General features: G+C 40.1%; 1 protein-coding gene across 5 annotated transcripts in view; it reads right to left on the bottom strand.

The window, feature by feature from the left end:
- ADGRG6 (adhesion G protein-coupled receptor G6) overlaps positions 1-25,047 on the bottom strand; it is a 170,657-nt gene that overhangs the window by 67,466 nt on the left and 78,144 nt on the right. For 4 of the 5 annotated variants that reach the window (XM_019488390.2, XM_014605563.3, XM_019488389.2 and 1 more), the window contains exons 5-7: positions 18,660-18,728; positions 11,261-11,344; positions 5,214-5,299 (exon numbers count right to left, since the gene is read on the bottom strand). In XM_019488390.2, the coding sequence (XP_019343935.1) occupies positions 5,214-5,299; positions 11,261-11,344; positions 18,660-18,728 (239 nt within the window). The remainder of the gene's footprint in view (positions 1-5,213; positions 5,300-11,260; positions 11,345-18,659; positions 18,729-25,047) is intronic. The other variant, XM_019488391.2, reaches the window with a different exon arrangement.

The raw sequence follows: 25,047 nt of genomic DNA, 5'->3' as shown, positions 1-25,047 counted from the left end.
ATTCTCAAGACTGAGAAGAATTAGCAAGGGGAACCTTGTGTGGTGAGGGGAAGAGGGTGAAGCAGATACTGATAACATTTTATTCCCCACCCAGACTGTGGTCTTAAGGAAAGACTGAGAATTAAGAGGAGTGCTACTACTGGGGAGGTAGACTTTGTTGCCTGCCATGAACATTCATTCTAAGTATGTTCACCTATATTATGTCAAAGAGCACTTTATACTGGTTGGGAAAATAACATGTTCTTGGCCCCATTCTACAGAATGAAAGCTCCATATTCAGTGATTCCTAAAGCACGTCGGTGAGAGATTTAATCAAACTTTTCAGTATAACAGGTAATCCACACACCATGACTGATTCCATTCCAACCTCATTGTGGGATTAGCATGCAAAGTAGACAGTATTTGATGCAACTTGAAGATGCAAGGTCTCCCATTCTTCAGGCAGAACTGCAAGCAATTTAATCACACACTTCTACTATTGATCCCCTTTATGTCCATGCTGTATGAACCATCTGAATGAACCAAACTGCTTCGAAGACTAGCTTTGCACCGTGCAGTTCTTCCATAATGCAGGGTGAGAGAGTGCAGTTATTCACATGCAGTAGGTCAGTAAGAAGCAAACAGTACAGGTTTCCCTCGATTTATGCGGGTTCTGTATATGTGAATTCACTCTTATGCAATGAGCACTTATGAGCTCTTACACAATGAGCATTTTTAGACCCATAAGTCATTATATAGGTGCCCCCCACCCAATCAGGTAAGTCTGTGGGGGGAGGGGAAAGGGTCATGGGGCTGGGGCCCCACTCACCCCAGCCCCTGCTGCAGCAGCCCCAGGAGCAGCCGGCACCAGCTGCCTGCAGCTGTTGGGCTGCACTGTGTTTCGCCTGTCCCCCCCATGCCTGGGCTCCGCCTGTACCCACTCCCCTCAGCTCCTGGGATGTGCTATACCCTGGTGTAGGCGGCTGGTGTCAGCTGCTCCCAGGGCCGTTGCAGCAGGTGCTGGGGTGAGTAGGAATAAGCAGAGCACTGGGCGGCACAGGGCGCAGTGCAGCTTGTCCGCACTCACCTTAGCCCCTGCTGCAGCAGCTCTGGGAGCAGCTGGTGCCAGTTGTGGAGAGAACCGTCAATGGGTGTGGGTGGGATGTGCCTCTTGCTGCTCTGCACTCCCTGGGAGGGCCACACTGAGTGCCAGGAACAGTCCAGTGCTGCTGCTGGCCCCAGCCTGCAGCACCAGCCTGCTGTTGTCCTGCACACAGATCTGGGGGAACGCGCCCCCCAGGAAGAACCTGGCACAGCTCCCCAACCTCCAGCCCTCCTGGGGACATAGCTTATGAGGAAAAACTGAGGAAGCTGGGTTTATTTAGTCTAGAGAAGAGGATTTCATAGACATTAGGGAGGAGACTGAGAGGAGATTTAATAGCAGCCTTCAACTACCTGAAACGGTGGGGGGGTCAGATCAATCACCATATTGAACCAAGGTCAGGAAGGAAGTTTACCTCACAGTTAGGTTGGTAAAGACTGTGGGGTTTTTTCCTTCATCTGTAGTGACGGGGCGGGAATGGGGAGAGGGGGTTCTTCCTTGAATCTCTCAAAAATATTTTAATACTCCTGCAGCAGCAGGCAATTGGCCATTGTTGTCTCCCTGCTTTACCTGTTAAAGCAGGTTAAGGTGTTGTGTTTTGAGGTTATGTGACAGGGTTGCCTGTGTAGTTTTAGTAATCGGTTAGACAACGAATTGTATCAAATGAGCTGGATAGTAGGCCAGTGCGAATACAGAAGTATTCGATTCAGATTTGGATTCAGCCAATTCAGAGGACAGTGATTCAATTCAGAGATTTAGATCACTGTCCTGAATTGATTCGGCCGAATTAGCTTTGGAAGATTCGGCGCTAATTCGGAGAGATTTGGTGATTCAGCTATAGACTATAATGGGGAATCACAGAATTACCTATAACTTTGTCATTTTTTGGCAGATTTGGATGAAAACAGCAGGGATGGTAGCCCCTTCGCATGAAACCTGCCAAGTTTCAAGGAGATAGATGCAGGGGTTTCTGGGAAGCTGTACCTCAAACTGCTGAAAGCAAAACTTATGTCACTTGTGTGTGTTTTTCGGCAGATTTAAGCAGGGATGGTAGCCTGTAACAGGGGACCTTCCTTGTGCCAGTCAGATCTCTGCCCACTCACCCGTTTCTGGGCCAGCTGCCTTCCCCTCTTTTGCTCAGGCAGAAACCGTTCACAAAAGGGACAGAAAGCCTGCAGATAGAGGCTTATATGCTGTTTCTATGTCCCTGCCCCCACAGCACTGTGATTGGAAGGGGACTCAGGGAAAGATCACAATCACTGGCCAGCTAGAGATATCAGACTTTCCCCCCTGTTCCCCCTCCCTCTTCTCAGTTTCTGTTTCCCTGAAAGACTGCCTTCTGAATATCTGAATCTCTGAATCTTTTTCTGAATCTTTTCCGAACTGATTCAGAGGTATTTTTGGTCTCCCAATTTGATTTGGATTTGGTGATTTGGCCTCTGAATCAGGCCAAATCTTCTCCAAATCAAATTGGCGACTGAAGCTTTACACACCCCTGCTGGATATGGGTGATCTGGCCTCAGGCAGGGGGTTGGACTACATGACCTCCAGAGGTCCTTTTCATCCCTACTATTCTATGATCCTATAAGTCTAAGACTACAGTGAACATTTGACCCACCAGATCCATCAAATCCCTAGACTTTATTTTAATCATACAATCTGTCACAGATTCAAAGCCCTCTACTACCATGTAAATCCTATACCCATAAATCTTTTGTCAGAAGATCATTATGCTCCAAAAAGTTGCAACTTAATTTACATCTCTCAAACATGCTGCCCCCTTCATAGCATACTAAAGCAAACATTTATTATATAAAATGACAGAGAAAAGCTACAATACAAACTGGTTTTCTACATAGATAAAAACACCCACCTCAAACCATCAAAAAAAGATAATGAGCCTAAGTTATTTTTTCTTCTATTCCTTGAATTAAGTTAAAATTTTATACATTGGGTAAGGCTATTAATTTATAGAGCTTTGACTTTAAAACATGGTTTAGGTCAGTAAATTATCTTTAAATATGGCCCAAGTATCACCTCAGATATTGTGTTATCAAAGCCTTCCACAGACAGGCAGAAATAGTTTATTTAAATTTAGGATGCATTTAATTATCTTTAGACTTTTGCAAAAGTAAGAAGAAAAACTTATCATGGCCATCCACCTCTTCCATCCCTAAGTAAAAGAAAGAAAGAAAGAAAGAAAGAAAGAAAGAAAGAAAGAAAGAAAGAATTTGCGTGTCATCCTTGCGCAGGGGCCATGCTAATCAAAGAAAGAAAGAAAGCATAATTTTATTTCTACACAGATCTAATAATAATAGCCTTCCTAATATGATAAAAGGGAGGAAGGAGGTATGTCCTGGCTCAAAGTCCAAAATGCCCCATAAACAAAAAATGCCCCATTTTCCTTCTTTTATAAATATGAAAATTATTATTTTATTTTACTTTATATTTCAAAGCAATCTCATCCTTGCTGTACACTTTAGCTTTAAAGCTGTTAATTACATATGAAATGCTAAGATCAAACATCAACATTAGATGAAACAACATCAGGTTTCCCTTGGTCTAAGAAATATTGCAACTGAAGACCTTTTTATGCCAACAGCAGCTTGATGAGGATATTTTTTCATGCCTGATGACTATTATTTCCTGACTTTCTCCTCATAACTTTAAAGTTCTCTGTTTACAGATCATCCAGTTCTGCATGGCCAGCTACATTTGGAAGGTTTCATATTTCCAGATTCCTTTTCTTAACATAAACCCAGCCTTGCATAGGAAATGCCTGCTGCAATTAAAAAATGTACCTTCTAGGTTTTATGACAAATGTAGAAATCGTGCATGGTTCCACATATATATCAAATTCTGGTCTATAGATTGCTGGTGGTACTGCTTTCTCTAAATTCTAAAATCTAATGCTATTACCAGGCAAAAATTAAGTGTAATACTTTTAGAATATTATTTTTCCATGTAAGTGCCTGCCATGAGGAACTGCAAATGAGATAAGTACTCCTTGCCCTTGTGAATGAAAGAGCGAGGAAGCTTCTGTATTAAAACCTGGCATGTAATGAAGAAGTTCACAAGTTCCTTATCCAGAGGGCCCATGAATTCATTTAAAAACAAACAAACAAATTAATCGCATTGCCTCAAAGACTGATACAACTGCAGGGAATCCTAGTTGCTAACCTTAGAGCTAAAGACTGGAGAAGTACATAATGATGGAATAGGGTACAAAAACCTTGATTTTAAAGTGTTTATTTTAAATGAGCACTACTTGCTGTTATTTTTATTTCTGTTCAAGAGGAACATATCCAAAAGTGCCTATATAACTTAGGCAAAATTTCATCAGTGACTTGAAAGCCCAATCACCCATTTAATTTAATGGGTGATTTAGGTGCTTGAGTGCTTTCAAAATCCCACTATTTAAGGGAGGGTTGCCCAAATTCTCAACGCCTTGGAGCTGCATCCCTGCAGGCCATGCACCCCTGGGCCACACACCATGCAGGCTCTCTTGCTGTGTGCCTCCCTCCCCCCAACACACAGGCTCCCCTGCCTCTGTGGTCTCCCGTTGCATGAGCTGCCTCAGGATTCCACCACGGCTCAGGCCACCTTGATCCCAGAAACCAAGGGACTTCGGGACATGCCACCTCACATACATGGGTGGGGACAGGAAGCACAAGCCAGAAGAGGGAGGGGGCATCCAGAGGCTCCAGGAAGCAACAGCAAGAACAATGGCAGGAGCACCCAAGAGGGAGCCTGGGAGCTGCAAGTTAACTCCTTGTGGGCTGCAAGCAGTTCACAGCCTGCTAGATGGACAGGCCAGATCTAAAAAAACTTTCGAAATATCTGGCTCTGAGTGCCCAAGTCATTTAAGAAAACAGAATTTACAGTTCTCTCTTAGAAAAAATTTACTCATAAAGCTTTATAGTTCAAACAAGGATCAAGGCCCTTCCATCTTTCCCCTCCTGTAATAGGCACTGTGCAAAGAAGTAGCATAAAGAAAAATACTATTCTATAGAGCTCACACTAGCCTAGCAGGATTGTTTGATGTACCTCTTTCTTCCAATTCTTTCAGACTGATGAAATCTGTTGGACAAATTCATTCAGGTACTACTGCATTAATAGAAACTCAACTTACCCATTTGGCCACCACATTCTGTACTTCTGACTTTGAGTCAATGTTGGAACTGTAGACAGTAATAGAAATCCTGTAGAACAGCCCACCTGTCCATTAAACATGGTATTACAAAAGTTAGAAATACTGAATATTGTTTATGACCTATTGTCAATTCTTTATTATCAATTTTTCTCAATTTCTCTATTTTTTACTGTCTTGAAAGATATTGGAACCCACATTCTGGGGCACATAAAACTCTTGAGTTTGTAGTCTCATTGTGTGTGTGTATCATGTATATACACATTAGAGTATACATAACACTTCATATACCATGTGTTTTATATCAGCATATACAAACATATACGTATATAGTGCTGCATTATGTATACTTCATATATTACATATATTAATATATACTCATATAGTCTATATATAGGATAGCATGCTTATAGAAGCATATATGAGTGTCATATGTGAATGAAATCATCTCAATGTAGGATATATATACAAAAAATAAACATTTATACATACATTTTATAAACTAGTGCTAAATAGTTTCACACTAACCACCAGATGGTGACCCAAAGCAAGATGCAGACAGACTAGCAAAGCGTTACTCTACGTTTGTCATCACTCTCAGGAAACTAGAGAACAACAGCAGGCAAAAATGAAAAGTGCTTCGCTTTCCCCCGGTTACAGGAAAGGTATTTGTTACTATCTTCAGAATATTGATTACAGAAAATTCTTCTTATAAAAAGATAACTGATGTAAAACCACCAAAAACCACTGAGAAAATCTGGGGGCAGGGAGTGAAAATTCCAAATATATAAGTTTAAGTTTAATCAGGACTGGATTTTTTCCTATGCTATTCAGATTTTCCAAAGTTTTCCCAGTTAAATTTGAGCTTGATCTTTGGTTTTTCAAAATTTAAATCCTCCCACATCATAAAAATATAAGTACTATAAATGAAAAAGAAAATCTAAACTAAATTAAAAATAAAATAAAAAATACTGGATATTGGGGCTGTAGGTGGTGGGGGAGGGGATAGTAAATAGATGATCATCAGTTATCCCTGTAGTCTCCTGAGAGCTTTACTGGTTAGTAGCTAGGAAGACAGCAATGGAAGACCCTATATTATTAATGGAATATGCTATGTTTAAAGTTGTATCTGAAGGATGTTACAAATTCCCTACTACTGTTAAATTACTATTCTATAGTCTTATACTACATGAAGCTATGTATAAGCACTAAACCCAGGTATTTCTATATCAAATTCTATATCTACAAACTGCATATCTAGCAGATGAGATGATTTTTTCTACATCTAGCTTAATGCCTTGACATACTGTATTTGGCCTCAGGTCCACATGGGCAGTTCAAGTCAGCAAAGGAGTTACATAAACAAGATAAAATTGATTTGGGAGAGCTGGTAAGTAGGTTCAGTGGTGTATAAGGGGTGGAGTTTTGGCTTGCTGAAGCAGATAAATTGGCTAAGGAATTTGCATGCGCTGAAATGGATGACTGATGGTACTTTACTGGAGAAGCTGAAATTTGGGACTGCAAAACAGAATGACGGATGCTTGCTGCTCCATTAATCATTAGAGTGTAGTTTAAGATGTTCTCACTGTCATGAATAATAGTCCCAAGGTGTGGAGATGACAGAAATATTGTACTAGTTAAGTCTGAAATTCTTGTTGGTTCCAAAACAGAAGAAAGATTGGCTAATTTTCCATAACCAGCATAGTCTTCAAAAGTCTGAGGTATTGTTTGTAGTTGCAAATCAGAGACATGAATACTACTAGTGGTCAAAGAAGACATTCCTTTTTGAATAAACTGTTCAGTGTGCTTGTTAAAAGAACTGTATACCTCCCACTTTGATTCTCCTCTTGAGAACCCCAGTTCAGTATTTGATGTAGCACTTCTGGAGTTCACATCATCATAGATTATTCCCATTTGTGCTGTTTGAGAAGATGTCAGAATGCTGTCTCCATCTTCAACAGATTTTTGTCCTAGAATAGTCAGGTGACTTTTAATTCCTACATTCTGTAGATAACTCAAGCTTGGAGACACTTGGTCAAAGTAATTTGGAAGGTCTTGTGACAGTGGAGGTGTAGAAAAGACAAATGCTGTGGAGTAACTGTTAGGAGATATTCTAGACCTGATTTTTTGTTCTGAATGAAGATGATGTGTTGTTTCTAAAGACAATGGCATTATGAAGGAGTTAGAACTTGGTGAACTGTAAGTGTCTGAAAAATCAAGTTCCAAATTTGTCTGAGCATTGTTTTTTTCATGTTCTATAACTGTTGTCCCTGAAGTGCTTTCCATGATGGTTTGTAATACTGATGGCACTTTGGCTTCATCACTAACTGAACTCAGAGCTGATTTGTTGGCCATGCAGGAAGTATGGTTGTTCCTTGTACATGAAGGTTGGACTGTTGTGTGTGCGCGAAGGATTGAAGCAAATGTCTGTCTGTGTTGCTGGAAGGCCATATTAACTTGATTGTCATGTACACTTTCATCCCAAGTTTTCATAGTTAAACTAGTTAAAATGTTTGTGAAAATTGTTTGTGCAATATCAGTGGTAGTGGTCTGTAAGTGTATGAAAGGTTTGCTTGAAGATGTTTCCAGTGAAGGGAAAGGAGAATCAAATGAAAATGTATCACTTGCAAACACATTAATGTTAGAAGAAACAGCCATTATTGATTTTAACTCTGATGCTGTCCTTTCAGCCTTTTTTGAAATCTTTAGTGAAGGAATCACAACCACTGAACTTGAGCTTTCCATAGTCAAAGATGGCACAGAGCTAGCAAAGTTCACTTCTTTTATTACATAACCTGATAGGTTAATGGTGGTAGTTTGTATAGGAATACTATCAAGTTCAGTTGGGGAACTGACAAATGGCAGTCTCTCTGTTGGGGAAAGAAGTGGTTTATTAAATAAGAATGACCCCCTTTCTGCAGGTTCCCCAGAAAACCGAGGAGTCTCTTGTTTGAAATGGTAATACATGGTCCAGTAATTTCCTAATAAAGAAGGAGCAATATCTACATATTGTGCTGGAATAACCATGTGTCCTTGTTTCAAGGAGTTTCTCCTGTTGTCTGACTCTTGTGTGGAAATAACAGAATCGTCCTGTAGGTTATCATTATGAATTGCATTTAAATTATCCTCCAATATTTCAATTCCAGGAATCTCATTTGGTTTCCTTTGCAAATTTGTCAAGGGTTTTAAAGAATGAGGCATATCATTGATATTGTAAATACCTGTGTTGAGTTCAAATTCTTGTTCTGGAGATGACTTGTCATTTTGCTCTTTTGGCAACTTGGTCAAAGGTCTAACTGGAAACAAGTCACTTTTCAAATATTCATTATTAAAGGATTCTTGATAAACAGATACAGTAGTAACAGCATGTTGAGATTCTGAACTTGTCTTGCTTGTTCCTAGTAAGAGTAATGGCCACTTCACTAATTCTGTGCTGTGTTCACGTGTTAGAAGAATGTGTGACTGGATATCAGGCATGACTTCAGTATGTACTTCTTGCATATTTTGGAAGAAATGAGATGGGGTTGATGGTTGTGACTGTTTGGGGGTTAAGTTTGTATGGTCCACTGAATGTTGTTCCTTAGAATATTTAGCTCTTGTAGACTGCAATTCATCATTTAATGCTGGAATATATGGGCCATTCCTAAACGGATCTTCTATAATTCTCTTAGTGGGTAGTAGGTGAGTATTTGAAAGAGTAAATTTTGGTAAGTCCAGCCTACTTTTCTGATACATCAACTCCTGAGTAGAAGAAACAAATAAATTAGACTGGGAATGATAGTTTTCTTTTGGAATGTCAGGAGTGACACGATGATATGAAGTGGCTTTGCTCCACCAAATTGAGGATTCCAAAACTCCATGTGTGCTTTCATGTGTGGAAGAGGAAAAGATCCACAGGGATTCTTTTGTATGTCCATTAAGGGCATTTTTACTAACTGGAGACTGGAATGCTGACTCAGAGTTAGGATACAGATACTCCAGCGCATTAGGCAAAGTCCATGTCAGTTCTGCACCAAAACTTCCAGTCTGCAACGGAGGAACTACTACATTCTTGGAATAATCTGTACTTATAGGAGTTGTCAGAATTTGTTCTATATCATGAGTCTCACTTAGGAAACTGCTAGGATTATTTGAAATACTCTTACTGATTGACAGATTCATGGCAATATTATGTTCTATGCCTATATTTTCTTTAAAAGGAACCAAGCTACCAACTTCAGGCTCCCCAGAAGCAGGCGATGTGGCCTCAAAAGTATAGAGAGGGAACAAGTTGTACATATTTTTTCTCTCTGGGTTTTGTTCCTCAGCTGATGGACTTTTACTGGGATGGAGAGGCCTTTGTCTCACTGGCCAAATAATTGGTGTTGAGATAATTCCTATGTTTTTGACCCCTTTTATTTTAGAATCTTGCTGCCCTTGTAGTAGTGGATGGGAGCTGTCTGCTGAATTTCTCTTCATTCTGAAGATAACTGCAGCAGGAACTCTGAATTCCTGCAGGTCTATGTGTAGTCAGCCACAGAGTTAATGAATAGAAAGAGAAAACATTATTTGTGTAATCTTCCTGACTCTTCTTAAGTCAGGCATCAAGCTTAGTGTATTTGCTTATAATAAGTCTAAATTTTGGCTCATTGTCTCTTAGTCTTCCCGCTTTTCATTGAGAGTTTCAAAGCCACCCAGAAAACTGGAACATTCAGTTCATATTAATGGTAGCTGAGCATTCAGTTTCCTCAGAAGTCTCTGAAACATCTCTGTTTTATTCTAATTAGGGTAACTGTTTGGTATGAACATCTAGAGATTAGCTTCATAAATAGTAACTAAGCACCCATTGACATAACTGACTCAATACTTTTGGGATTTGGCTTCTTGCTTTTAAATTATGGTCAAGTACTAAACAAAAGGAATAGAGCAGTATAAATGGATGCATTTGTTAAAAGCACATAAACATTGATTTAATCCTCTGGAGTCTGCTGAAAGTGAAATCCTCACAGAAATGGAATTTTGAGTTATTTTGTAAGCTTTTACAGAAAATCAGCAATGCCACTGGATTATAGCTTCTTGACAAAATGTTAAAAGAAATTTCTACTTTCCAGTATGCTGCTAATAGCTTCATTAGTTATCATTCATTCCCACTCCCTTCTCTCCCCGATCTTTCTGAATTAAGTGCATCATACTGGTGCTGTTAGTATTTCCCTTAATACAACCAGATTCATCCCACCTTTAAGTAAATGGAAAAATTCCTATTGGAAGTGGAAGCTATTGTCATTTCCTCCTGAAAGTTACTAGTGGGGAATAGGCCATTCCAAAGTTCTACCAGCTTATTTGAAAAAGTGGTAGCTACATGGCACCTGAACAGTAGGGGTGTTAATATGTTCAAATCATGCGACTATTCTTCTCCCGTTCTTTTAAAATATTTTTCTGGGCTCTTTGTTCTTTGAAGATTAGTAAATGAACCATATAATCAATGTGTGAACTGAAATGTAGCAATATGACCCTTTTTGCAAGAAATATGCAAACTTGCTAAAAATGCAGTAAGCAACATACAGCTTGGGGGTTGGATCTGGCCTGTGAAGAGGTTGGATTTGGCCAGTAAAGGTCCCAGTAAAACAGGGTGTCAAATCTTTCCACAGAGCACCCCCTCTGCAGCAATCCTTGATGCTCTCTTGCACCTGTACTTACCCTCACTACAGAATTTGCCCCTTTCCATTGCTGCTGAGGTAAGGATTGGAGGGGAGTGTAAGTCCAAGTGGGTGGGTATGCTGGGGAGGAGAGACTTACAGGCCACAGCAGCAAAAGGCTACCAACCCCTGTGCTAAAGCAATACTCTACTCTAGTTTATATCACTTTTATATAGATGGCTTCAGTGGTGTTATTCCTGATTTATGCTCACATAGGTATAATCAGAATCAAGGCCAGTATGTCAACCTTGACTTTTATATTACTGGAAAAAGGAAACATAACAACAAACCTTAAAATACAAGAAACTTTCTCTAGATATAGTACAAGGAAAAACGTAATTCAGGATTTCTTACCATTGTTTGGCTTATCGGTTCTATTAGTATCGGGCATGTTAGTGGTGACAGTGGGTGGTGTAGGAGTAGTAGCATTTACAGTAGCTGGTAATAAAGATGAGAAAGAGGTAAACTTGGATGAAACATGAATGTTAATGAGGTAAGGCAAACTGGGAATAATGCATGATAACATATATATACACACAGTGAATGAATCCATGTACTTAAACTGCTGTACATACTGTATACACACACACTAATTTCCATATAAAGTGATGGACATAAATGAACTGACATGAGTTCTGATCCTGAAATCTTTTACTTTCATTAACTTCAGTGGGAATTTTACCAGTGCAAGGGTTGCAAGATCACAAACTTCACAATCCTTAGATCCAACAGCTGTGCAAAGGCCAGGAAATAAATCATACAACTTCTAAGACAAATAAACTAAGAACATGAGCTTGTGAAAAAATAACTGTCTCTACTCAGGGACTAAGGATGAAGAACAAATGTGAAAAGAACACACCCATGAAAGGATTCAATTAAGTACACTGAGGGCTGTATAATGAACAGAATTAAAATCAGACTTTAAATACTTGTAAGGAATATATTTTCAAAGCTTCACATAGGATCTTAACTGACATTAATATGCGTCCACCACCCCGCACAGTGCTTAAAAAATTTACTACAAGTACTAGCTCAAATGCGTTTTCTGTGAAGTGGAGGCAAGATATATAGCTGAAAATTTTTCCTGGAATGAACAGGATTATACACATGAAAGATAAGGAAAAAATAGGAAAAAAAAAAAAAAAGACCCAAAAAACCACATGCTACTAAATTTAAATAAGAGTAGTTTTGGGGGAAAAAGGAACTTTATTAAGTAGTTCCCATGGAACATCTACCCAAGATGAACTGATGAACACCTTTTTACTGGAAGACTGTTTCTACAATGTGAGGACTTACACATCATGGGGCACATCTACATGTCACCCTTTGGTGGCGTAGCACTGTGCTATGTCACCATACGGTGCACTATGGCAATGTAGCGATCACATGGGTCTATATGTGATCGGTAGCTACATCGCTGTAGCAGCCTGCTCCCCTCTTTTAGTGCATGGCTTTGGTGGCATAGTGGTGAAATCTAACTGTGCGTTGTGTGCATGGCACAGCATGGACAGTTACTACTGTACTAAAGCTCAGCACAATAGCAATGCTGCTGTACATCAATGTGAAGACACGCCCACTGTCTTGCATGCTCTTGTTTGAAAAAAATATTTTGCCAACAATCATATTTTAAAGGTTAAAAACTGTATTTCAAAGATGGTTTTGTTTGTTTTTAGTTGCATTATGATACTGTTTTTGCTATAAACTTTAATTTTGGGGGGGTGGGAGAGTAAATCTTTTAATTTATTTGTTTTTATTTTGTTTAAACAAAATACAGGAAACAACTTAAAATTCGAATGTAAAGATGATATATTTTCAACCATTTGTATGACCAATAGATAGTTTATTTAGCCAAGTCAACAAAAGTAGTACTGCTGGAAAAATGGGGAAAAAATATCCTAGAGTATCTGGTCCTTTTATCATGGTAAATGTTCCTATAGGAATCTAACATCTTTAATCCATATAAAAGGAATCAGTTATGTGTGTTCAAAATTTTGCCTTCTAAGATTCTTTTGAAATAATTTCCTTAAAAAAAAAGCCTGTTTCAGATCTGAAAAGGGCCAAACTATTCAAAGTATAGTACTCCATGATAATTAAAAACAGATGACCAGTCTTACATGGGTGGGAACAGGAGACAGTGATAGTGTTTAATGGACCATTCTGGCGTCAATTATTCCCTATCAAACTTAAATCACTTGCAGCCCATGGTGATGGTTTTTTATAAGTTAAAAGATTGCATTCTGTGAGGCTATTTCTGTACTAAGTTTCAGGGTTTACTTATTGGAGGTGAGCAGCACTCAGAGTGAAATGTGTATGACCCTAGAAGTAGAAGTTTAATAAACCTTGACACAGAAAGAAGTGCCAAGGCCTCAAAAGCCCAGATGAAGATGGCAAATGCTGTAGGAGTCAGAAACTGCTGGAAATCAGGCTTAGTGTATGTTATACAGTGAGAAGGAACACTGTTTCCTTTTGAGTTAATGAGTAACCTACTATAATGATTACTACCATAATGATATATAATTTTCATTGTCATCTTAATGTTGCCTATAATGCTGTCCCATGAAGTCTTACAGGTGAGCTGTATTCTAGAACAAATTGGTTTGATCCATTTTCTCTTCTGCCCTTAGTTTGGGGACAACAACCATCACAGTATTTAGTATCCAATCATACTAGAATGGCTTGCAATAACTGGTCTTTATGAATAATAGCTTCATTCTAGGAGCATGATTAGAAGAAGGAAAAGTTGAGCAAAAAGGCAGCACAAAAAGAACAAAATTTTACTAACCTATACCCAGATGCCTTAGGCACATGATACCCAATATTTATAGACCTACCTAATTCACAGATGCTTCCTTTGTATTTTGTGATCCCGGCATGGTGTTGGGGGCCAATTTTGTAGTGGAGCATGGTGGCCACCCCATGCCTCTGACTGGATGAGGAGCAGGACTTCTTGAGCCCTTTGCCTCAAACAGAGGCAAGGGAGGGGCCCTTCCGCCTCTCCCTGGAGATTGACAAATGGCCATCTGTCAACCTCTGGAGAGGGGTGGGACTTCCAGGGCCCCTTGGCCAATAAGAAGCATGGGAGGCCCCTCTGGCCGTCTCTGGAGATGGCCATCTGTCAACCACTGGGGAGAGTTTCCAGGACCCCTCAGCTAATCTCCCACATCACCCTCCGCTCTCCTTCCCACCCATGCTCCAGAAAGCCAGGGCTTCCCACACTTTTCTGTTTAGAGCTGCCTTCCTCCCCCCTCCCCCACAGCTGACTCACTGCTGTTTTACTGTTTTTTCATGGTCCCCATGCTTTTTCAAAGGGACTGGGATTTTTCACTGGGGGACCTACCAAATTTGCAGAATTCCCTACTAATACTAAAGTGAAAGTATAGCCTTAGCTCACTGAAGTGATAACATTAATGTTATCAGACTAGTTTAATATGGAGGACTCTAACCTCTAAGAAAAAAAAAAATCTTAGCCATGAGGCTCATCCCACTGTTTTCATTTTAATACATAGTCCAAGGGCCTGGGAAGTAGCAACACAGAGCAATTTTAAACTGAAAAGTAACTACAAAATAATGGGGCTGTCTTATGCAAAATATCTGTTTTCCAGGTATATGCTGAGATGCATGCTTAAAGTTTCCTAATTCCTAATCTCACATGGCACACCTTTTGCCTGAATGATATTCAATGTGCAGAACCCATTGATTCTTTCAAACAATGGTGGTGGTAGTGGTGCCCTTCATATTTTGCACCATAGCTTCAAATCCCTATCTTCCATTTCCTAACAGAGTGTCTTAATCTCCTGGCTTAATCTCCACTCTGAATAAGGTGATGGGAAAGTGATCCTTTACCCTCTTTTTGAGCTAGACAAGTAGGCAGAAAAGAGTTCAAGAGTTAGGAGGATAGAAGAAGAAAACGGAAATGGAAGACTGATTCTGTAGCCCAGTGAAGAAGGCACTCCTCGGGGGGGGGGGGGGGGGGTCCTGTTATCTGCTACCAGCTATTTTTATTTTTTAATTTTTAACAGGCGCTTGTCTAATGGGAAATGCCAGGGGTGGATCTAGGTGGCTACAATAGTGCAGTTGCACTGTACTTTAATTCTTGCTCTACTCAAACTTGAAAACTGCCTGAAGAGGCAGTGGCATTTCTATTCAGGGAATACTGAGTGAGGCAATGGACTTCATGGCTTTTTATAATCTACCTGATTTCTGCTAATCTCTATAAAGACTGCACAGGTCCCTCTCTCCTTTCTAATCGCCTTGATGTTCCACCATGCAAACTATCCTATCTTTTGCAATTTTGCTGTCTTTCAGCAATTCTTCATAATGTCTCTCTTCTATTTCACAGTCCTGCAGACTGTTTTTAGCTCTATGTAAAAAGTTTAACTCTGATGTAGTGATATTAGATAGGTTTAGAAATGACTGACAGGGAAGTATTGGAGGTACTATCAAGACTCTCAAGGAGCACTCTCTACATGAGATGCACACTGCACAGTTGACTAAGTAGCTGCACAGTAAATGTCATCTATTCATGCACCTCTATTAGGCTGGAGTAAACTAATTTACTCTGCAGCAGGACAGTACTTGCAAATACAACTACCATCTTTCTGCAGAGTAAAAATCTCCATAGCAGTGCATACGTAGACACTTCTGAGACTCACAAGGGCATGAGGGTGCTTTAGGGCAGGGGGTGCCTGCCAGCTAGTCCTACGCTGAAGCTCCCTTGTACTCCAGCCAGACCATCTGCAGAAAATTGATTGGGGGAGCAGCCTCAGGCTGGCAGGCTGACCCTCTGGACTCCCTGCCAGCTAGGGCTGCTTTAACCTGGCTCAAAGTGCTGCGCTCCTGGGCACATGTTCAAATGTCAATACACTCCAGAGATTACTGCTCCTGGGCACACATTCAAACATTCACTTTAATTGCATGTGTAGATGCCCAACAAGACAAGATTTTGTTTACAAATTTGAGTAAGAAAGGTACATTTAATTATAATGACTATAGGAATAATGACACCATCATTAGGCTATACTGATCCTTTTTTTCTTGCTTAGTTTATTGTGTTATTTAAATTTAATATATAATCAATCACATTAGTGCATATTCTAATAAATTTATATTTGTTTTTGCTTTGCTCTTAAATGGAATAATATAGCTGTTGGCCCCTACCATCTTAGTAAAGCTTCTAGTTTTAACTGGAGATAAATGTATGTCATTACTTGTGATGATGCACCACATTGTGCGCACCCCCCTTTTCAAAATCTTAGATCTGTCTATAGTAAATGCATAAACACTCTTTAGAACTGGCTGTTTGTCCCCTTAGCCTGAGAAGTACCTAGAACCCATAGCTCCCACTCCCTAGGTAAATAAGCTAACCGCCAAAGATCCTGTGCTAAAGCTGAGCAGAATCACTATTTTTCAAGAATGAAAGTTGATGCGAACCTTGTGTTTTGTGCTTGCATTGTGAATGCTGCTTGTAAGGTGAGCTGGTTGCTCTGAATGCTGAGATGACAGATGTGTCTGAAGAACAGCCCTCAGTCGGACACATTGAACAAACTTTAGTTTAAGTGCCCCCGCTGCCATTTTTTTCAGTGTAGGGATGCTGATAAACAAGACACTGGAGACTGCTGGAACACGGCAATTATCACGCTCCAGCAGACTTGATTAATTGTAAAAGTAATTACAGCATGTTGGAGAAGCCTTGCTGCTTACATATAGGCACCCTTAAGCTCTGAGAAGGAGTGGGCATTCTAGCTCTGTGTCTAGCATTGTCAATTGGCAGTTCTAAACCACCTCCTTGCACATTGCCTGCATGTTATTTTCTCCATGAACTATATGACAGTCTTAGATGCCTAACCCTATTGATTCAGATTGCATGTGTAGGGCAAAGGTTCCTTGTTTTTATGTGTCTCAATGTCTAAAGTCTCTTATAGGCACTGCTTCAAACAGGCCCTAAGGTTTTTTTACTCCTTTGAGTAAGGCAGGGACAAAATAAATAAACGATGCTATAGCTTCACGGCTACAGATCTATTAACTAGGTCCCAAGCAGTTACATTGGACTGAACATAATGAAGAAAAGAGAGCTCTCCTTGTGAATGTGATTTGACTGTTCAGAACCTTAATTAACTGGTGATGATGGACAAAAAGAAAAAATGGAAATCCAAACCCATCCTCAGAACCCAAAGTAAATTTTCAGTGCTGGCAGGCAGATGCATACACAATTCTGATTCACAGTAAACTGAACAGAGTTCTGGCAACACTGGGCAATAAACACAGAAAGCCACAAGGTTATTTTAAGAGTCACTTTTCAGAGTAAGACTGCACATCAAGAATCAACGTTCTGGGACTGAGAATAAATTGCCATGCTGACTGTGAACAAATCTCTTGGCATGTTTCTGAAAGAGTAGAGCAGCACCCTTGTATTCAGATTTTCATAATCCTTTTATTACAGTTGTGTGAGAGATTCTTTCGAGTTCACAATGGTTACTTAAGCTGTTGCTCTAGTATCTAACTGATAATTTCAAAGTACCTTTGCTATAATAAGTAATGAAGATGCTATTTTAAATAAAATTCTGAACATAATTGGCATTTTCCCATAAATAGAGACCTTAGGATCTAGACTTCAGTTTATACTTAGTCTGAAATACATTAAGTATAATATGCTTCAGAAACTTGACTCAAATGAACTAGAAATTCTGAGTCAAGCACTGAAATTCCATTGTAGCCTTTGAACTGGTTTTCCACCAGCAATAAATTTTCCCTTTTGTTGTTAAGCTAAACCTTTTATTTTCAAACTTGTTTTAGAAAGAGTTCCTTGGATCTTCATTTGGTTTGTCTAATTTAGTTTTCTTTCCCTCCTGCTTCTGCCCCTCATCCCTTATCTTTTTGGTTTTATCATTTGAAATGATTAAATAGAATTGCTGCAGTTCCCACTTGTATGAAAATTTTGCAAACAAGCATTAGCTTAGTAGAAGGGTCTGGGTTTACAAATGCATTGACCCTGCTAACATAAAGGATTTGAGTAGAATTCAAACCATTGACCAAAGCTGCATGACTGACCCGGTGTGAATCTCGGCATATAATCTTACAGGTGTTATTCATATGACATACATGAGCATAAGTCTGCAGAGGTCACCCATTTCTACTGAAAACTTTGTATTCAGTTCATTTAGCATTTCAAGAGATCTAATACCATGGTTCCTAGTATGAATGGTAAATCATGTGGATTACTAGTGACTGTGACTAGTGACTACGGTGCACAAGAAAATGGAGACCAAATGTCTCACCATCAATTATTGCACTGTTTTATTTTATTAATTATTATTAATGGACTTTGCATTTTGATGGCATCTTTCACATCAGTCTGCTGAAAACACACAAATTGTGGAATTGCATCTGCTTGTTTTTTATTTAAAGCCTACTCCCATTCTGTTCTGTTTATTATTTTACCCTTAAAATGTGCAGGAGGGAAAAAGAAGAGAAAAGAAATGAAACCAGTCCATCCATCCAAGAGCATGTGACTGTTAGGTTTTGACATAATGAAGACTTTTTGGAAATGTATTATCAAGCGTGTGATCACATTCTTTCCACACACTGTGTGTACAGTACACCCACAAATCCGGTGAGGCTAAAAAATTCTTTTCTTTGCTCATTTTTTTTCTAGGCTTCTGCCTGAAAAAAATAGTAAAAGTACAATGAAATGAAAATGAGAGAACAAGAGAGATCAGTTAAAGCTGAAGCTGTAGGGATATCTTTCATGTCTTACCTTGGCAAAGGCTTCCCAGGTTTGCACAACTGGTTGGTTCAGTTGTAGGTGTGGGAACTAAGTACGAGCCTTCAGAATAAGAAAAGAGAAATCATTACAAAAGCTTTGCACGTGATACCTAAGACCATCATGTCTCAAAATACATTAAGGCATGCAGTGACATCTCTGTTCTGATCTATTCCTGTGGGAAACCTGATATGCCATTTTGCTCGTAGGCCTAATGCACTGCCATTCAGCTTTGATGCTAAGGAATCCAGGAAAGCCCCTTTGGCTTGCAAATTACAGTCATATCTAATGTCTAAATCTCCTCCCATGTCTTTTAAAATTTCCATTGGCCTTAGCTACACAACACCCCTGAAAACTGAAATGCACTGTGTGCGCCAAAAACTTTAGGGGCTAGTCTGGCTTTAGTGCCCATGAAGGGTTAGAAAATTGTAACATATTGGAGATCCAATCTCATCTGGAGTCATACAGTCTACAAAATCATCTTGTGAGATACCAAGGAGATCAGCTCTTATACACCAGGTGTAAACATGAGTAATGTTTTGGTATGTGCATATGATGAACGGGGAAATCTTTTAAATACATGTATTAACTGAATTATTCATAATGATGCATACATATATTGTTGCTTAGAAATTCAACTGAGGAAGCACCGAGAAGGCTGCCTTAATTAGTCTTTGCTTATCCCTGTGCATCAGATGCATATGCAGATGCTTTTGCACATTATTTTGAAAATAATAAAGCCATACAGAATGGCTTTTTCTGGCTCTGCTGGGATAGTTGCATTCTTGGCACTAACTCCACCACTTCAAAATCATATTGCTTCAAAGAGCATGAAGCATTACATCTGTCAATGAAAATTAAAGAGACCCATCAGCCTACTTTTACAGTGCAGGATATATTAACTGAGACACAAGGTCAGGATGGAGCCAAAGGCCCTAAGTCAGCAGCCCTGAATTAAACAACAATGCAGCAGGATGAGTATTGATGCATGGGGATCTGAGGGAAGAAATGGCCAGAATTAAAAATGCCTTACCATGTGCTGACATTAAAGCTCAGGTTTTTTTTTCCAAGAAATAGATTGAATCTTATGGAATACTGCAAATATATTTGCTAATACTAAAAGACTAATAAAAAATGTTGCTGAAAGCAGATTTACTATTGGCTCTGTATGTGACATTTATTGCTCATTAAAAGGAGGTATAATGATCGGGAGGTACCTACATTTTGGATTCCTGCACTATGTGCAACTTACTTTGACATACCTGTACTAGTTTTAAACTACCTAGCTCAGGCACTGATACAAGTATATGGTACACCTAAAATTCAACTAGTGCTATGGTGCAGTAGTAAAATGGCAAGCTTGGTTAGATTTCTTTGGGATAAAGGTGTACACACACACACACACACACACACACAGGGCATGTCTACACAAGAAGTTTACTGCGGAATTGCCTAATTAGCTTTGCAGTAAATGTCTCAGTGTCTATACATACAGGGCTATTGGGTTGGAGTAAAGTAATAAACGCCACTGAAAGTTAGTACTTGTAAATACAAGCACTATGCTATGGTGGAGTTTTTTACTCCATAGCAACGCACATGTAGATGCTGACAGGGCTGTTTGGGGCCTGCCAGCTAGACCCACACTGTAACACCCTTGTGTCCCAGCCAGTCCCTCCATAGCACTTTGAACTGAGTTGGAGCAGCCCCGGGCTGGCAGCTGATCCCCTGGGTTCTCTGCCAGTCAGGGCTATTATACAGTTGGTCCAATAAAAAATCCCACATAAAATCCGTGCCCCTCATAAATTTCTTGGACCATCATGGCTGCAACAACACTCTGACCCTGCTAAAAACCTGGAGTCAGTCAGTTACCTTGCTACTTTGTGAGAAGTTATATTTATTTTATAGAATAACTTTATGTTACAAAAAACACAAAAGAACAAACCTGACACTTCTCACAGGTAGATGTGTTTAAAAATGTGAAACTAGGGTGTTAGTTCTATGAAAACAGCATTACGTTACTTACTGGGTGCATCTACACATGCACTTTACTGTGGAGTTGACTCATTAGCTCCGCAGTAAAACATCACCATCTACACATGCGGTGCTATTAAGATGGAGTACATTAATTAACTCTACTGTAGAATAGTACTGTTCAAGACAAATATTATCCTACAGCAGAGTTATTTAGTGCACTGAAATGAAAGTGGAGATGGTGACAGGGGCTGGCTGGGGCACAAGGGTGCTACCGTGTAGAGGCTGTCTGCCAGCTAGCCCATACTGAAGTGCCCTTGTGCCCCAGCCAGCCCCTCTGCAACACTGAATTGGGGTGGAGCAGCTGACCCCCAGGCCCTCCTGCCAGCCAGGGCTACTCCACCCTGGCTCAGTGTGCTATGATCCCAGGCGCACGTGTAATTGCTGCACCCGGGAGCAATAAATTCTGGGATGAAGTATGATAGAGTTTATTCAGGCACATTAATAGTATGTGTAGACATGCCCACTGGTAGTTAGTGCCATATATTTGTATACTGCTCTCATATCAATAAAAATAAGGTCCACACTCCAAGCCCAATTAGACTAAAATAAATTTTTTTTAAGCTAATTTGGTTGTTAAATCGTATCTCTTATAACCTTGCTGTTCTCCTAGAAGCACTCAGCACTTGAAATTGCATGCATGTGGTGTGGAGTTAGTAAAAGATCAATATTTTAAAAGTATATTAAAGTCGTAAGGGAGCATAAAGGCTGTGAAGGAAAAGGCAATATTAGATATATAGAAAATATTATTGTCATGGAGAGGCAATTGTGTTATATAGTGGTGGCTGTTTGTTAAATTATATAACTGTCAGCCTGTGGCCTCAGCATGACCAATGTGGCTGCCCATCTAAGCCTGCCACCCCTTCAGGCTGGTCACCCAGCTGGTCACCCAGGCTGTCAAATCTGGCCTGAAGCCTCCAGCAGGGCCTAACCCTCTGCCAACTCCCTGGCACCAGAGTGGTGAGCTGGGGTCAGCTGACTGCACTTTCCTCATATCTCTCTCTGACCCAGAACAGGAAGTGTCTGGGAACAGGGCTTTACCTGACTCTCGAATGCATTGCTGTTCCCTTTGGCTTGTTCTCTGACTCCACCTATACTGCTTGATCTCCCACCTTCTCGACCCAGCTTGCTCTCTTAATTTGATCTCTGCCTGATCTCCCAGCTTTTTGACTCAGGTTTCTAGTCTCTGCTCTCAGACTGACCTCCTGGCTTTCTGAACCTGCCTATACTTGAATTGTGTATACCTTTTGCCCCTGGTCAGCACCAAGTGGCCCCAAATCTGGGCACCCATGACTTAGTGTGACAATAATTGTGTGTGTGTGTTTCATAGCTGTGTGATTTCAATATTATCAACATAATAATTATTTTGACCTTTTGAATTTTTTTCCACATAAAAAATCTTGTTAGAATCAATGTTTCCACTGAATGATTTGACTCTAATGAAGTTTCATTTTCCAATGGAGAGATATTCTTCCAGAAAATTCAACCAGCTCATATGCATATACAACTAGCCCTAGTACATATACAGGTTGTTCAGGTGGCCTTTAGGAGGACCAACCCATGTCCAGACCATAGACCTTTTGATTCCTTTTTGCCCTGGATCTGAAGAAACAAACCCTAGTATTCTAAAATATGACAATATTTTCACTGAATGATTTTATTCAGGCTAATGGGATCTGTGTGACGGTCCATGAAGCATAGACATGGACACACACAAGATTTAGCATGAGTTACCTGAAGTATAAATCTCAAGTGGAGAGTATACAAGGCTGTTAAACTGGTTTCTATCTTTCTGGAACAGTTCAAAAGTATACCTGGAAAATCTAGTACTATTTTGAACCAGTTCAGTTTATGAGTAGAAACCATTGGGATTCCTTAAGATGGGTCTTGGTAGTATACCAGGCATCCCACACTACATCATTTCTTACTCTTTCCTCTCTACTGCTGCAACTGGCTGCTCTGGTACATAGGCAGAACTCTACTGCTCCCTCTTTTCCCTCTAGTTGGTACGTCTTATCTGTGAACTTCCTCATGGTGTTTGTTCAATAAAAGCTATTTTTCAAACAATCACCCGTGTCCTCATTTCATATTCAACCACAGCCCATTATCATGCTGAACCCACGGGAATCAAAAAGCATGGGTCCATGCCCTCCCCCAAATCAGGCAAGCACATTGCAGACTTTGGTCATCTGCAGACTACTGAAGTTTAGTAGTTAGTTACTGATGTTTACTGAACTCATGTTTCGGAAAGGAAGGAAAGCAGAAATGAAAGTGCCCCAGCTCCAGGTTAACCACCTCCTCACATCTCCGAGCATGGGTAAAGTATTTCCTTCCTGTTCACCATTGTGAATGGTGCTGAGCTGGGTGCTTACTCCCACAGTACTTCACACAATTATGAATTGGTTCCTAGTCCACAACATTTGTTATGTATGTCCATACCCTTTTAGAATCATACAGCAAAAGGGTAAGTAGAGATGGAAACACGAAGCAACAGCAGTTCTCAGAATAAAAGGGCTGGACATCTTTATAGTCGTTCTATTTCTGCAACACCATTAAATGGTTATAGGGATGTGGTACACAGGACTGATGAACTGGACCCGAGCAAGCTTTGCTTTAATCAACCTAGCCATTATGCTTTCCCTCAGAAGACAAGGGCCCTCCTCCAGGTTCTTTTTTCTCCTTCCCTTTAATTACATTAATTTCATTGGCTCTCCTCCTAATCCCCAAGGCCTTCTAAGCATGAAGGTTTTTTGTAATATCTTGGACCACTGCTGGCATGCCAGAACAGCTTCACCAGAACTTGCAGAAGAGTACAACATCTTTACCACCATATTCTCTAAACATCCTCTGAACAGGATTAGCTGAAATGGCAATGAAAATGTCTGAGAGTTCTGTATGCATTACAGTTTTGACTGTTGTACCAGTTCCCCAGTCTAGGAGCTGATCCTCTAAACACTTAGGTATGTATTTAAGCCAGATTCTCTGATGTACTACAGCATCTTTGCAGCTGCTCTAAGTTAAGTTGCAGTGGGGGAAGGTCCTAAGAACTGGAAAGGCAAACCCAGCTCTTCAATGGTTCTCATACATCTCAGCACTGAACAGAACTCTGACACAGGAAAAAACAGAGGCTGTATACCTTTAGCACATTAGTAGTCCATTATCTACTCAAGGACTTAAATTTAAGCACATTCCTAAGTACTTGCAGGATCAGGGCCTATCCTGAATCCCTTCAGGTCAAGAACTCTGTCATTACAGAAACATGTTAACTATGCATAACTCTAGCTATAGGCCGCATGTAGATGAAACAAGAGGCGTGTCTGCACACTTTAAAGCGGGCTAAATGCTTTTGCACCACTTTAGTGGTGTCAGTGTTTGCACGCATCAGTGGTGTATTGTGCATTAATTCCAACCGCTGTAGGAAATGCGGTGGCATAATGCACCTTAGATGACTCGGGGTGCAGCAAACTAAAAGTCCTTTGAGGAGTTTTAGTTTGCTGCCCTACAATTGCAGAGTGAAGCACCCGGCTCCGTGCAGCTCAGGGGCTCTGCAGGAAGCCCTGCAGGCAGCCTGACAGCAGCCCAGGAAAGCAGGTTCTGCCCAAGAAAAGCAGCGAGCCTGATCTTTTTTTTCCCCCCTGGTGCCTGCTTGCCTGCCTGAGCTGCTCAGGGGGTGCTTCCCTCCACTGCAGTGCTCCCTGTGACCGCCGGAGCCAGGTGCCTGCAGGTGGGTGCTGCCTGTGGGGGGTCGCAGAGGGAAGCACCAGCCTCTCTCACAGCCCAGGAACTGCTTCGCCCACTGGCAGTTCACCCTCCCCTCCCTGCCAGAGAGGCAGGTAAGTCAGCTGGGTGTGTGCACAACACAGGGGTTTAATCAGGCCTAAATTGAAGCGGTGTTGTTTAAAACCCACCACTTCAATTTAGGGCCCCCATTTCATCTACACAAGCCCATAAACTACTGCTATCTATTACACAGTTTCAGCAAAAGCTTACTTTATCTTCCTTCACCTCCCTACATATAAGTTAACTAATTTGTCTTAATATAATTTTAAGTGATGAGTTTATTGAAAGAAATATCAGAGAATTATTATTCATATATTTTTATTACTTTTGGTTATTGATTGCTTCTATTCTGAATGTTATAATTAATATATATGAAATGTAATTAAAATATCTAGCTATATCTAGATATATCCATATATATATATATATATATATATTTTTTTTTTTTAAATATATATATATATTTAAAACTAATTTTTTTTCTTTTTAATAAACTCATATAGCGTTTAAAAAAAACTCAAAGACAGCCTGGATATGGGTGTAATTAAACAAAAGGTATAAACATACCCAG

Source organism: Alligator mississippiensis, chromosome 1 (genome assembly GCF_030867095.1).
Source record: "Alligator mississippiensis isolate rAllMis1 chromosome 1, rAllMis1, whole genome shotgun sequence".
Classification (NCBI taxonomy): Eukaryota; Metazoa; Chordata; order Crocodylia; family Alligatoridae; genus Alligator; species Alligator mississippiensis.
Note: the sequence above shows the minus strand (reverse complement) of the source record. Positions and strands in the feature narration are given on the sequence as shown.